The sequence below is a fragment of the Clarias gariepinus genome, chromosome 28, assembly GCF_024256425.1.
Source record: "Clarias gariepinus isolate MV-2021 ecotype Netherlands chromosome 28, CGAR_prim_01v2, whole genome shotgun sequence".
In the NCBI taxonomy this organism is placed as follows: domain Eukaryota; kingdom Metazoa; phylum Chordata; class Actinopteri; order Siluriformes; family Clariidae; genus Clarias; species Clarias gariepinus.
In genome coordinates this window covers 11,653,061-11,669,162 of record NC_071127.1, presented here as the reverse complement: position 1 = coordinate 11,669,162, position 16,102 = coordinate 11,653,061, and the positions used below count along the sequence as shown (strand labels likewise).

General features: G+C 36.7%; 1 protein-coding gene across 3 annotated transcripts in view; it reads right to left on the bottom strand.

Moving 5' to 3' along the window:
- Positions 1-16,102, bottom strand: part of phf14 (PHD finger protein 14) — a 104,514-nt gene that overhangs the window by 46,912 nt on the left and 41,500 nt on the right. For all 3 annotated transcript variants that reach the window (XM_053490099.1, XM_053490100.1, XM_053490101.1), the window contains exons 11-14: positions 15,037-15,132; positions 9,281-9,387; positions 8,134-8,265; positions 5,763-5,925 (exon numbers count right to left, since the gene is read on the bottom strand). In XM_053490099.1, the coding sequence (XP_053346074.1) occupies positions 5,763-5,925; positions 8,134-8,265; positions 9,281-9,387; positions 15,037-15,132 (498 nt within the window). The remainder of the gene's footprint in view (positions 1-5,762; positions 5,926-8,133; positions 8,266-9,280; positions 9,388-15,036; positions 15,133-16,102) is intronic.

Here is a 16,102-nt window from a genome sequence, read left to right as displayed (position 1 = left end):
CTGAAGATAAATGCCGCATTGAAGCGCCTAACTCCAGCAGAGAGGGAGCGCGTGCGAGAGAGGGTGTGCGAGAGAAAGAGGGAGGGAGAAGAGGGAGGAGGGCTTTAATCCAGCTGTTTTCTGTTGCGACTCACAGAAAAATACATTAACCATACACCAGGGGTATGACAATATATCAGTATGATGCCGTGCCATAACAAGAAACTCTGAAATACTTTCATTTATGCTTATAATGATAGAGATGCACATAAAGAGAAATATGAAGTGATGATTCTACAGATCTTAGACACCTGGCCACCATACTGCTCCTTGTTCTGTGTAGTGTACAATAAATGCGAGCCTATGGATAAGCTCCGAATGTTCATACAGTAGGTGTGTTATGTTCTAGCAATAAAACACACTTTAAATATTGCTTTTATAGTGTGAAGAATTTCATCTTCCCTGTAAACATCTGAACTCTCTGGATAATCTCCAGGATTGTAGGACTCCAAGCTCTCATTCTTATATATTTAAGGCTTCATTTCTGGCTTATGGACACACTTACAGTAACAGTGGAATGAAATACTTTTTAAACAGTTGTTTATATGCTTAAACAAAGCATACAATTTCTAAAAAACAATAGACATGCTGTTGGATGGGCATTGGTGGCTCAGTGGTAGGTTTCTCACCCACCATGTGAAAGGCCTGGGTTCAATCCCACCCAATGCCCAAACTGCAGCCACTGAATGCAGTGCCGGTCCTAAGCACAAATAAATTGGGACCGTGTCAGGAAGGGCATCCAGCGTAAAACTTGTGCCAAGTTGTGTATACGGATCAGATGGTTCGCTGTGGCTAACCCCTTCATGAGAGCAACAACAACAACAAACATGCTGTCGGATCCAGTTGCCAGGAAATGCCACAGTGACTATACATCAGTAATTCATTTTTGTCAAATAAATAAAAAAATAAAAACCTTTGAAAGTGGTAGCCTATATCCATAATGTCTTTCTCTGTTAAGGCAACTTAATATCAGTTTCTACTAGTGTGCAGGACTTGCTTACTTATTTAGGGCTTGGATGCTTAAGCTTGTTTTTCAATTCAAACTGGGATTCCTGAATGTACAGAATAACAGTTATGAGAGTAAACACCACCTTTATATCTCTATATAATCTCCTGATACACTTTTTATAACATTAAGAAAACAATAAAAATTCTCAACCTGAGCCATGGGTTCCAGGAACTCTTTTTTACGTGGAAATAGCTTTGAACATGGTCATTACTATACTGTGTGGGGGCTGTAGCGATAACTCCCAGCTAATCTCCTGTAATGTGCAAGTGGTGTTGGTGAGCGGACTCCTTTTAAAATGTTTGCACCATTCAAATGCTTTACTGCGGCTAAGAGTTCCATCACCGTACTGTGCATGAAGTCAATCAGTATTACGCTGGAAATTTTATCATGATTGATTTGAACACCCCATACTTCACTTCAGTTTCATCTACTATTAACCCTATAATTCGGAAAAATAAAAGTTTGTATCTTAAAACTCACTCTGTCCCATAAGGTTCTATCAGTAAAGCACCAATCCATATTCAGAATGCAACACTGTTTTGGACAACAATCAGCTTCTACCATTTTACTATGTTGACTAATTGCTCAGGGACAAAGATTAAATGAGCTGAAAAGAGCAGTAAAGTGTGAAAAATTTGTATAATTCATTTAATACAGGCATCGTTAAAAACTCTTGTCCAGACTTGATAAAAAGTTGATGTTTAGAACAAGCTACCCGATTCTACCAGATTTTTCAAAACCCGGTGGTGTAGTGGTTAGCACCTTGCACCTCCAGGGTCCGGGTTCGATTCCTGGCCAGGCTCGATTCCCGTCTCTGTGTGCATGGAGTTTGCATGTTTTCCCCGTTCTTGGTGGGTTTCCTATGGGTACTCTGGTTTCCTCCCACAGTTCAAAGATCGTCCTGCAGGTTCAAAGACCTGCAGATTAGACTGATTGGCGTTCCCAAATTGCCCGAAGTATGTGTGTGTGCCCTGCAATGGATTGGCACCCTGTCGAGGGTGTACCCTGCCTCGTGCCCTAAGCCTCCTGGGATAGGCTCCAAAAAAATACTTCAGGAGGGGCCTGGAAAAATATTTCTCAAGACTACAATAAAGAATAATCCAAAAAGTCTGGCTCTTTGTTCAAAATATGAATAAATGATTGGTGGATTAAGACTTTTGCACTGTATATATCCATATATTCTTAATATAATTTTATAACAAGAAGGCAAATAGTGATTTTCGCAGCAATTAAAAAAGCAAGTGTAATATATTAACTATAATGTAATAATTTTTATTTGATGCCATTTCCTTCAAAATTATGAAGAATAATCTCTGAAATTGCGTTCCTTTGTTTAAAGCTAACACACTCGAGCTTGATCAGGCTGGAAGAGATTAAACAGAAGGCTTAAACACAAGGCGAACGCTGTTGGAGTTTGGAATTCTGTGGATTCGTGTACAATTCATTACCGCTCAATAGGCTCTACAACTCCAGCGTGCTTTCAATCAATCCACAAAACAATTAAAGGCTTAGCATTTTATCTTTAAGATTGGCAATATAAAAGCTTTTGAGGTGCAATTCACCAAAAACACACTTTCTCAAACAGAAAAGCAGTCGTGACCTTGAGCGCAAAGGCTCGAGAGAACAGACCACAGCACGCGTCAATTATCTCTCATTAGCGAGGGCCGAGCGATCAATTAGAAATCAATTAACAAGGCTGCTTTGCCTTGAGTGATGCATAGATTAAGACTCTAAAGAGTGAATAGATTAAGACTTGAGTAAGTGAATTAAGAGAAGCTCAAATGCCCGCAAGATGCAATTCTTAACAATATACAATTTCTTGCCAAGCTCGTTTAGAGATCTAAGATTGTAGAAAACACTTTAAGAGCCATCAAAGCAGAGCAACCAGGTTCTGAGCTCTCATTATTTCAGTAATATTTATAGATATTTTTTTTTTTAAAAGCCAACAGGTTCAGAAATACACATTACACTGTGCACCACTGTTGTTTTTAAAAGGCCCCTGGGAATCATCTAATGCTTTATATGATCAAACATGCTGGCATCTTAATGCAACACAAAGTGATGAATGTTCTTTTTTGACAAATTAAAAGAAAAATAATGTCTCTGTTTTGCATGTGTATTTTCCAAGCTATGGATTGATTTTAAATAAAGGGAAGGCTCATTGCAAAACATGTTATTCTAATAACCTGTGTGTTATAAAGAAACATTTCTAAAGTCAAGAGTCTGGAATATTGTACGTGTGTGGGAGAAATGAGTTGGCCTCACCGGTTTCAATAAATCAGTCCGGGAGCACGATGATAGAAAAAATTATTGATCCTGATTTCGGAAAATCCCCAACAAAACAAAGTTTAAAGTCCAATACAGTGGAAAACAGCTCAAAATGGAAAGAAAACATAATGGCAAAACAGAGACAAAATGGCCCCCAGGATTCCCCTCGCAGATGAATGACCAGGGTACAACAGTGTCACTTGAGTGTTTCCATAAAGATGAAAAGAATGTGAATCATAAAGATGGGGGCAAAAATTGATTTAGTTATAAATCGCAATTCTTTTGTGTGGTGAATCAACAGCACTCTGATTCCAAAATCGATTTTTTAGAAATTATATTTTAATTTATAACAGAGATGATCTGATCGATTGGTTCAGTTTGATTGGCCGTGACCGGTGATTGACCGATCAGCCTCAGGTACAGGTAGTCCCCGACTTATGAACAAGTTCCGTTCAGTGAGCATGTTCGTAAGTCCGATTTGTTCTTAAGTCCGACAAAGTGAGTCTTATACGCCTTTGACATTTCAAATTTACAATGTAAAACATACCAATCCACTTGACTAAATCTGTCAACTTTCCCCACGCCGCCATCATGTGGCCAAAAACCATAATCGCCTCTAAGAAAATGAATCTCACCTTAAAATGTCTCTGTGACGGAAAACAGCATTTTGAGCTGTTTCCACTGTATTGGACTTTGATCTTGATTTCCGAAAATCCCCAACAAAACAAAAATTTTTTTGATCATTGTGCTCCCGGACTGATTCATTGAAACCAGTGAGGCCGACTTATTTCTCCCACACCCCCACACAAGTACAATATTCCAGACTTTTGACATTTATATTCACTTACACACTAAAAATATTATACATAATTGTAAATATTGGTATCTGGTGCACAACAGTGTCTATTTTTTGTACAAGATCGAACCAGAAGTAGAATTGAGGTTCGTTCGTATCTGCGAAAATTCGTAACTCAAATGTTCATAAGTTGGGGACTGCCTGTATAACTTATTCTGTACTGGGCACAAAACGCATGTTTAAGGCGTTACATTATCAAAATATTGTGCATTGATCCTGTGAGCAAATTAGCCCCAAACTGATTCATTTCAAACGCTTACACAATGCAAGCACTAGTAGTTTAAACCACGTTAGAAGTTGTCCTCGCCCAGACTCAGAGACTTCGGAGGTGTTTGAGGCGGTAAAACATCTTCGTTTCTTTATAATCCTACAGACAGTCCTCTCTTTTTTTAGTACATTCTTTTTTTTTTTTTTAAGTTTTTTAGAAATAATAATTATGGTGGATGACTGACAGATATGTGCTGCTAAGTTAAAAGCTAAACTCTTGTATCTGAATTTAGTTTGTATTGTTTAAATGCCTTTTTTACTCACTTACTCATCTTTTATACCACTTTATCCTGTATACAGGGTTGCGGATGTCAGTTTTAATCAAGATATGTTCTAAATTTGTGATATTTATGGAATCACAATTATTAATTGAATCAGCACTTAGGTATTGTATAATATTGTATCGGGAGGTGACTGGTGATTCCTATCCCTAGTAAATCATATGCTATAGTCTACCTGTCTCTATTTTTCTCCTAACCTCATTGTCAAGTCACTAATTAAGGGAATATATATTGGAAGATCACTCCAGTACAGATCCAGAGAAGTGTAAAATCAATGACTTGTATACAATGAGCTATGACTTGTACAACTATGTATGTGACAATTGAAATTCTTGAATCTTGACTGAACCTATTCTGTAGAACAAACACACATAACTATTTACATATGTCTCAAATCTCATATTAACTTACTATTTAAAGTATAAAGGCTTAAACATAATTTCTACCAGTGTGTTTGTTACCTTTACATGTGATACTTTTTCAGCCTTGTCTTTATTTCACAGGAATTTGAGTTTCATTTATAGCTTACAGTTATATAACAAACTAATTTCTTTTGTCTTATTAAATGTCAAGAGAATGGGGGAGAAAAAAAAATAAATGAATAAAACAGTTATGTTATTGCAACTACAGTACACTGTTATGTACTTTATTACACTGCTAATTATTTGTTGTATTGCCTACTTATAATAGCAAAACCTTTAAAAAGTTAGACAGAATACCCAGAACCACAATGGCAGCATTTGGGACACACAAACAAGTGATGATTAGTCTCAGTACCATGTAGTTCCTTGTTACACCACTGGAACTGTACTGTCTCAATTTTTGTTAAATAAATACTGTCACAGTGAAAAAAAATATAAAAAAGATCGAACCAGGTTGTCTGAGGTTGTATTTGCCTATGCCTAATACTAAGACTTGTTACAGTACAATCCAGTTACTATTTTTTTATGTTTTTATACAAAAACAAACCGAATTAAAAGAGAGGGTACTAACTTTTGAACATTTTCCAATGACCAGTAAATGTGTGTACACTGATACCCACCGTGCCCCTCAGTTGCAGTTTTTTAGGCTCTGGTGACATGTCCTGAGGAATGAATTTGATTGGTCCTTTGATCTGCCTCCTGGACCTCTTGGTGCCATCAGGGAGTGTCTCCATGGCGATGTCTGCCTCGTCGCTGCTGGCTTGGTCGCATTCTGAGCACTGCCTGAAATGACAAACGTCAAATTCGCTTTTAGTCTCTATTATTGATTTATCATAATAGAACTATAGTGGTAAAAATCCTACAATGTGATTTTCTTTTTCTTATTTTTATCTCTCATAGTTGAGGTATACCGATGATGAAAATTACAGGCCTTGCTCATCTTTTTAAGTGGGAGAACTTGCACAATTGGCAGCTGACTAAATACTTTTTTGCCCCACTGTATATTTATGATGAAATATAGCTACTTACAAGCACGAGATAAAACGAAAAAGAAATAATGAGAGCTGGCTAGTTTTATGTATAATATTTATATCATGGTTAGTATCTGACTATTTATTGTGATTAAAAACGCTATTTTTAAAAGTGCACGAAGATATGCAATGCATCGTTAAATAGAATTATGTGATTTGGTGCTAAAGTGTCTACATCAGCATTTTTTTTATATGAGTATTAAGGTTTAATCCACAGGGCTGTTCTTATTTTTATATCTGATTGGTCGGAAGGTGTTCGTTGATTTCTACAAGTGTCGTTTTAACAGATACCTCACTCATGGGAACGTATAACAGCAGATGCTCCCTGCAATCTAATGTTTGTAACAAAGAAAATCATCTAAAAGTTAAATGTGAACGTAGGAAACTTATAAAAGTTACGATGTGAACTTTATTGTAAGTAGTTGATGATGTAACATTTATGAAAGGAGTTTTCAATGTCACAGTCAAAGCTAAATAGCTTTTAACTTGATGTTTTCTGAAGCATGAAATTTCTCTCTTACTACATTTAAAAGAATGACTTTAAATACCGGAAGAAGTACTAACATGATTTTTTCATGTTTTCATGATCTGTTAGAAAATCCCAGCTTCTGATTGGCTGCTATTACCTAGCTCTAGCTATAAATTAAGTCTGGTCAACGTAGAAACAGTTCTAAATTTGTGGTTCTGCTACTAAAAACAACTTCTACAACATCCGAGTGAAATAAAAGTTAAGGCTGAGTTTATACTAGTGCTGATATTGATTACAATTTTTAATCTAGTTAATCACAGTCACAGTATTTGATTATTCCACATTAATCACAAATTTAAAATACTCAGATTTACTTGTATTATAAATGTACTATGTTGGAATAAAGAAATGCATGACAAACTGGTTAGAGGAAACAGATCAACATTCTAGAACCTTAGCCGTCTGAGCCGACACTTCCACATCTTACATTTAATATATTTTTGTAAAAAAAGTTCCCCTTGAAAGTAGCTTGAGCAACCTTTGGTTTTATCTAAACTTCCATGTGGAAGCTTTGTATAATGAAACTTTCCATTCAGTACACTTGGTGATGTTTCCTCAGGCATCTTATTACCTGCGCTAAACATGCCATTATCACACACAGCCGGGTAACCGTGCTGCGATTATGGAAAGCCATTAGGGTCAAACTTAGTCAAATGAGTCACTTGTGTTAAAAAATAGTAATGCGTTAAAATTTATAGATTCATCACATGCGCTAATATTATATAACAGCCCTAGTTTATACTTATATTTTGAAAATGACTTAAAAAAAATAAAAACACTTGTATCAATACAGGAATAAAGCTACAGGCGTTACAATAACCATGTAACAACAACATACTGATGTTTGTGATGTTGGTGAAACACCAGGACGCCAATTACACCTCTCCAAATTTGTATGGAGGAAGCATACAAACTAACTACTATACACAACCTAAAAGAACGAGACAGAGAGACAGAGAGAGAGACACTCCCCTCAATTCTGTTCGACTGCTGTAAATATTGACGGCTGTAATTACATATAATTCAGCCTCCTCTTCAAATGTAATTTCGCAATACATTCTAATTTACACCTGACTGTGCGGAGCGGCATCTCGCTATTTTTACATGAAGGATTACATGAATTATGCGAATCAAAAGCAAAGGCACCAAAGTTTTTTCATCAAATGAACACACAAGAGTAGAATCTATAATAAAGCCTTGACTGACAGCTTAATCATAGAAGCAAATCCTTAAAGTTGACCATCATCTGTCGAACTTAGCCACAGCTTTTAGATTAGCTTATCTCATAAAGACGAGTGCTGATGTCGGTGCAAGTAGTAACAATAAGTGTAAGTCGTATTAATCTGTGGATTCGGAATTGTTTAAGCGCTGTTTAGTATTTAAGATATATTTTTGTTTTATTATTTGCTTGGTTAAGGCTTTCTTGCACACCAGTAGCTATTCTTGGTCTTCTTCGGCATGCGGGTGAGAGGTGGATCCAGGCAGCCCAGGTGGTAGTGCAGTTTGCAGGTGTCGCACAGTAACAGGAGATGCTGGTCTTGGTTCTTCTTACAGATTCCACAACTGCAAATTAGTCAAACACAAACCCATTTAATATCCAGTGGTTTGATTTCAATATTATTCAATGCAAAAAAATAAAATATATCATTTTATTAATAAAAAAAGGGGGGTAATAATGTATACTGTTTATAGACAGTGTCGCTCAAAAGTTTGGGATCACTTGCAAATCTTCTTTGTTTTTGTTTTGTTTCATAAAACTATAAAATAGCACATCTGGAATTAGGTAACTATTTAACAGTCTGTCAAGGTCAGCTGTTCTAAAACAATTCTTGCAAGAATAGTATTGTCAAGCTTATTTACATTATTCATAAGTAAATACTTGTTACTCATTTGTTTGCCAGAAATGCAATCAAAAAATTCCTAAAACATGATTGAAGCTATGGAAGAAACCCTATTTCAGACATTTGTTCTCATCTTATTACATTTTGTAAATGATTTAAAAAGTTCCTATCCTGGTTAGAAAAATAATTCTATACTCGGTACATCCTATAACGATTTAATTACTCTTTCTTACGATATCGCATAAATTAACTTATAATGTATGTAACTAATGTATGGATCGACAACTTTATTGAAAAATAATGCAGTGTAGAGTACTCTATATACTACTTAAATTAACATCTTGATATTGGATGTTTAATTATTGATACATTAATATGTTTGAATATTTACTATTGCTATAAGCTAATATTCAATAAATTAATGTGCTCATTCCTAGATAGTGGGTCAGCTGCTGCTTTCCTGGAGTTCAGAGGATATTAACGTTTTAAACAAATTTTTAAATGATGGAATTAAAAATTATGCAATATTACATAAAAATAGTTTAATAACTCAGGTTAAAGTAATGGAATATCTTTAAATAGGGTGTTACACTAAGCTATAAATACAAACGTACTAACTAATGTCTTGAATTAAACAAGAGAGCTGAAATAGAAAGTTGAAATAATGCTAAGCTTAAATAACAAAAATATATTTAAAAAAATGCATATTTATACCAGAAATAAAATAACCCTCTGACCTGTAGAGCACAGCTGGAAGACTCGAGGACTTCCCCGGACTTCCACCTTCTTTCTTGCTCGGCTTTCTCTCTTTGGGAGGCTTTAAAACAGCTGGTGAATTCAGTTTCTGGGAAAATAAAATGAAATAAAATAAAATAAATAGCAGCATATCTATAAAGCAGACAAAAAGCATGACATTCATCACACCAAATCTGACCATGTGACCATTTCTGTTACATTATGAAAAATTCTCATTTTAATCATATTTTAGAAATTCTGTTGGAGTGCAAGTTCAGACGGCGCTTTGATGAAGATGGGGAAGTTTACTGCGGACAGAAAGATGCAGAAAGTCAGAGGACTTCTTCGTTTGCGCATGGCATCTCCGCTGAGTCGTGGCTGTCTGGGTTAATTAGAAAAATGATCTCCTGGGCTGCGGAGCCACAGGAGCACAGACTGCGTTCTCTAATCTGTGCAAAGCTCAGTTTAGCGTGCTGTCTCGCTTATGGCCTCGGAGACGGCTGAAGAGACACAAAACACTCCACGCTCGGCGCCCTCGGCCGCCGCTCGCTTCCGGCACGTCTCGAATTTATGTGAGATTAGAAAAGTGCTTCGCTGCCGTGTGCGCACTCCTGTGAAGGTCATCCTGACCTGATTCGTGCAGTTCACCGTTCACCATGTCTAAAATAACAATATACTTACTGAATGTTAAATCTTTTAGCATTTTATATATGTATATTTTCTCTTGCATCCAGACGTTCCACAAAATGACAGCTATAAAATATTTAAACATCAGCAACATTTGTAAGATCACGGTGCGTTTCAGGAGCTTGGCAGAGAACATGACAGGATCCTTGCACCATGTTGCAGGAGACCTCCATTCATCAGAAATTCCTTGAAGTTCAAGATCCTTTCATTTCGGTTTTAGTCGACTGAACTTCTCAATGAAGTGAGCTGCTGAAGCCCTCGCTCTCGCCAGCTTTTATGACTGATGTGTCCCACTAGGGACATCAATAATTCGCGGCTAATGTACAGACACCGGTGACTGATCGTGAACGAAAACGTAGCAGATAGATGACACAAAGGTATGAGCCGCTTTGAGTAATGTCGCTACTTAAACGCTGTACATTTTCTAATTATGTGATTTATGGCTGTCATTGCTGATTTGCCGGCACTTTTCCTCCAGACCTCCCCTCTGCCTCCCGTGCCCTCGCCGTTTATTTGACCCGCTGAGAAATCCTGCAGTTACTTTTAATCATCCCGTCTTTCATATGCTTATCCATATCTTATCTTTCGCGCAAAAATGAACAAAAAACCCTGCGAGCGGGTCAGAGTATTGCTGGAGTCGTGCTGAGAAAGGTTGATTTGGTTTAAATGTTTGTGAAATGGGTTTGCGCATCTAATGTGTGCAAATTACCGCAGGGAAGTGCGTCCGATTTATTTATATATTTAACATGCGGGTGATATGACAAATTGTATTTTGTGTTATCTGAAGATGTTTCATGATACATTGCCTACACTACATTATGCGGCTTACATTACATTATGAAAAAAAAGGAAAGTGTAGAGGGAAAAAAATTATGATAGTTTTAAGATTATTTTATTTAATGTGCAGCGGTACCTTGGCATAAGAAATGTGCCTCGGCATGCCAAGAATTGTCGGCATACGAGTGACCAAACCGAGCTGAACCAAACGCTGGCTAAGTTGCATGTCCGGGAGCTGGTTTGTTTTTGCATTTTGTACAAGATTTAGTGAAGACATACTGTAGCACCATGGGTGCCAAGAACGTTATCAAGAACGGTAGCAAGAAGAAAAGGGAGTTTCGTTTTTAAAGCAGCCAGTGGCGAAGAGGAATCAAAAATTAAGGTTAAGTACGGTTTAATGTCTATTTACTTTATATTTAACTTCATTTACATGTCTTTTCTAAACAGGAACAGAAAAGACATGGAACAGATTATCCGCATTTACATTACTGTACTTCCTATGGGAAAATGCGTTTCGCAGTACGAAATTGGACTTGCCGCTAAAACAGAAACTTTGTATGCCGAGGTACCACTGTATATAATAATAAATACATTTAAAATTATAAAATTTACTTAATAAAACAAAGTACTTAAGTAATTTTAGTACCTTTTTTTTATCATCATGTCAGCTGGTTCAAATCGAAGTTTATATAATTTTATATATTTATACAGGTATATATTCATGGCCGCTCAAGAATATTCACCCACACTTTAAAAAAAAATCTGCCCTGGAGAATGACAGCACACGCAAAAGATTAACTAGTAGAGGACATTTCCCTTTCACGCTACTTCTCGTGTACTGTGCAGCGGATGCCAGGTGCCGTAAAAAGAATACGAAGGTTGCAAAAGCTCTGTTTAGTTCCACATGAGTTTTCTTTGCATCGTCTGTTTGAAAATGCTCTTACTTTTGCTATTAAATATAGCTGTGAGTTTAGCGTTTAAGTAATTACTCAATCAGGATATCTTTTTGACCACATTTCTTCCCCAAGACTACAATTCATGATTATTTTTTCAGGTTTTAATAACGCGCTTTACAGTTCTTAGCACGATTTTAATCGTTTCATAAATTTCCTTAGTTGTTTTCTTTGCTTTATGCAAGGCAATAATATGATCCTTTTAAAACAGAGTAACACCTTTGCCATGACCAAAGGATATATCTACTGACAAAGAAACGAGAAGCATCAGTTAGGGTTAAAAACTTGTTTCCAGCTGAACCATATTAATCACTCTAGTAATTATCCAATGGAACTCTCAGCCTAATTAAACCCAAGTGGTGACGACGACTTTTTATTTTTGGCCAGGCAGTGTATATAAAGCACAAGTTAATACATTTTTAAGCTTCTTCCAAACATCAATGTCAAACCCCCGTGTGTGAGCCTCAAAATAATTAACAACTCCACACAACACACACGCCAACACTTTCGCAGTAACAGCCCATTTGTCTGATGGCCGTGTACGTGCGAGTGTGTTTTATTCTTCCTCTGTTCACCTACCATGCAAGTCAAACGTTTTTAAAAACACATTGCGTGTAGGTGCAGTTATTTTATCATAAAAAAAATAAAAAAGAGGTTGGAGCATGCCAGACCTCTGCATTTCACGCTCATTAAGTGGCCGTCACCCATGGCGACGTGCCTCTGCGATGCAGTTGCCATAGTGAGTAGGAGGGGGTCGTGGGGCTTTTAGAGGCCAAAGACAGGTCAATCAGTTAGCGAAAATGGAAGAATTTCACAAACACCGTGGCCATTATGGTGAGGAGAATTACCGAACACTAGCAACCCCTTATGGGGTCCTGCCCACTGTGCAAAGCCTCAATCTCTAATTTCTACACAGCTGGAGTAATGCAGGAAACAAATGCCAGTCGTCTGAATCAAACTACAGATCTTAATCAAACATGTCAATATTTTAAAAGATCTTGAGTATTGGCAGAGGTCAGAAGAGAATGGCCAGACTGGTGCCAACTTGACGAGAAGGTTACAGAGACTCGAATAAACACTCTCTATAGCCGTGGTGTGGAGAAAAGCATCTCAAAATGTACAGCATGTTGAGACATAAAGTGGATAGTCCGTCTGTAGCAAAAGAGGATATTTGAGCACTCTTGTCATCTCAGAACAGGAAATAGAGGCGATAATGGGTGTGGATGACAGATGATAGTAACAATTCTCTTTTAAAAAAAACGCAGTTGTTCCAAAGTATGCTATACTTACATCTTAAAATGCTGACACATGCTGGTTTAGATACTGAAAGGAGCTGGTCTGGAACATTATCAGAAGGAATCATTTCATGGTCATTTGGATTATAACCATATTTCGTAAACTTAAAACGTAACAGCTGAGCTCATTTCAGGTGAAGTGAAGTAGCACGCAAATGCGTTCATGGGAAAAGAAATGGATGACAACTATTGTTTCTACTGAACTTCTTGTTGTTGGTCTTCGGCTGCTTCCGTTGAGGGGTCGCCACAACTTTGCCAATAACTTGGCACAGGCTTTACGCCGGATGCCATTGTTGACGCAACCCTCCCTTTTTATTCAGGCTTGGGACCGGCACTGCATCCAGTAGCTAGGATTTGGGCATTGGGTGGGAATCGAACCCGGGCCTTCCACATGGCAGGAAAGAAACCTACCACTGAGCCACCAATGCCCGTATCATTGTGCCCATTTGCACCATGATAATCACTGAAACAATCATCTTCATAATTTCTACAAATCAATAAAGCTTTGCACACACACTGCAGACTATCAAACATATTGCAGACTTTTCCATACACTTGTGTAATTTGCACACTATTTGAACTGTTTTTTTTTTCATATAAAAACATTTTGTTATGTTACAGCCTTATTCTAGAATGGATTCAATAATTTTTTTTTTTTAGAATTCTACACACAACACCCCATAATGACAACATGAAAAAAGTTCTCTAGGGGTTTTTGCAAATTTATTAAAAATTAAAAAATTTAGTTTTTAACGAAACTTTTTGGGCAACTTTCAATAATGTAGCACTAAATAGCTATTACATGAGCGAATCATACTATTGTTTAATGCACAGCAGGGCTGAAAGTGTAAACCCAGTCAGCAGTGAACTCAAGCAAGATTTCTTTGTTATTTGTTAATATGAGTGTCGGGGTGGGGGGGTTTTGTGGAAACGGGGGGGCAGGGGGGGGTTGAACCATATGAAAGCATCGTTCATATGAGATGTGTTGCTCAGACCATTAAGCAAAGTGTGCTTTATTGAAATTTGTCAAAATATATATATTTTTTTACTTTTAATAACATAACCCTTGTGTTGTATCCAGGGTTAAAAAAAAAATAAATTTTCCTAGAGTGGGGATTATATAGAGAAATAAGGGGAGGTTTTACTCATAATAAATGTGTTCTGTTTTTCTGCACAATCAAAAGTCCCAGTTTGACTTCAAATATAAAAAACAGAATAATAATATTAAGGTTAAATATATAAATAAAAACATATAATAAACAATCTTCTTCCTTAAACAAATACAACAATAATGATAGGTTTATTATAATTAACAGGGAAGTGGTGTTCACTGATTAAATGCAACATTTTGCAGATTTGGGCTTCAAAATTCAATAAGGCTGCTTTATTTTAGAGGTGTAAAGAAGATGGGCCATTTTTTCAGCCTCAATACAAGTAGTGGTATGCTAGACACGACAGTATGCAGGCAACACTGGGGATAATGGTGAATGTGATACAATTGTACTCATAAAATTCTTAATTTTAATTGCTCAGAAGATGTCATGGTAAATCCTGGTTGCAACTGAAATCCCAGGATTATAAAAATGTCTGGGTCCTAATATGTTATAAGTTCTACAATAAGGATTTGTAACTATAGAGTGAAGACTCCATATTTTGTATTTCCCTCAAAGGAAATTTATTTATTAGTTTATTTTTCAGGAGGAGTGTCTAGTGTCGGTGCTTTAAATATAAGCAATTTAAGAGTGATCCCCCGCCACTCCGTTATGAATTAATTTTCAATAATCAGGTATGATCCTATTTTTTTTATAAATAAATAACAAGAATAATTAGTTAGTAAAGATCAACTTAACTCCTGACTTTCAAACCCATTGTATTCAGTTTCCTCTCTGACAATGTAGTGAATAGCACGAGATATATATTTTCCCCTTAATGTCTATCTGACGAGTATAGATGGACCGATGTAACTACAGAAGGACTGTAGGTTGAATAGGAGCTGTTCAAAAGGTCAGGAGATATGTGGAAAAGAAAGAAAAAAGAAAAACGAACCTGCCCGAGAATGTTTCCCAACATGTTCCACACGGACTGGCCTTCGGTCCTCAGCAGCCCGTTGACATTCTGCAGGTCCTCCAGAGACTCGCAGAGCTGCGGCAGATAAAACAGCAGCAGAGAGGCAGATAAGACAAGGACAAGCTTGATGGCTCTGTCAGAAAAGAGCGAGAAGACTATAAACCCGGCCAAGCTGAAACATTATTCAATTAGAAGGATGTACTGTACTGTATATATCAGTAACAGCAGGGAAGAGAACAAAGCATACAAAATATCAAAAATGTCCCCCCAGATTACTTTAGGAAAGCTGTGACTAATCTAATGCAGCCGAAATATAATTATTTATTTCTTTAGGTCACAGTAAAAAACAGAAATGTTTTCATTTTTTGTGTATATTTTGTATATTTATTAAATGTGTATATTTTCTTCTCACTTTTTTCTGATTGTTTTGAGTATTATCCAATACCAGTATTCAGTTATATTGACTAAATAGCTAAAAAAAAAGTAAACCATAAATAGTAAAAGCATAAATGAATCCAAAATGAAAAAATATATTATTATAATAAACAACTGTTGCATGTTTGAGATTATGGTAATTTAAATGATAATACATTATATATAATATATACTCAGCAAAAAAAGAAACGTCCATTTTTCAGGACCCTGTATTTCAACAATAATGTTGTAAAAATCCAAATAACTTTACAGATCTTCATTGTAAAGGTTTTAAACAATGTTTTCCATGCATGTTCAATTAACCATAATCGATTAATTAACATGCACCTGTGAAATGGTCGTTAAGACCTTAACAGCTTACATTTAAGGTCACAGTTCTAAAAACACAGGACACTAAAGAGACTTGTCTTCCGACTGTGAAAAACACCCAAAGAAAGATGCCCAGGGTCCCTGCTCATCTGCGTGAACGTGCATTAGGCATGCTGCAGGGAGGCATGAGGACTGCTGATGTGGCTAGGGCAATAAATTGCCATGTCCGCACTGTGAGACACCTAAGACGGCACTACAGGGAGACAGGAAGGACGGCTGAACATCATCGCAGTGGATGACC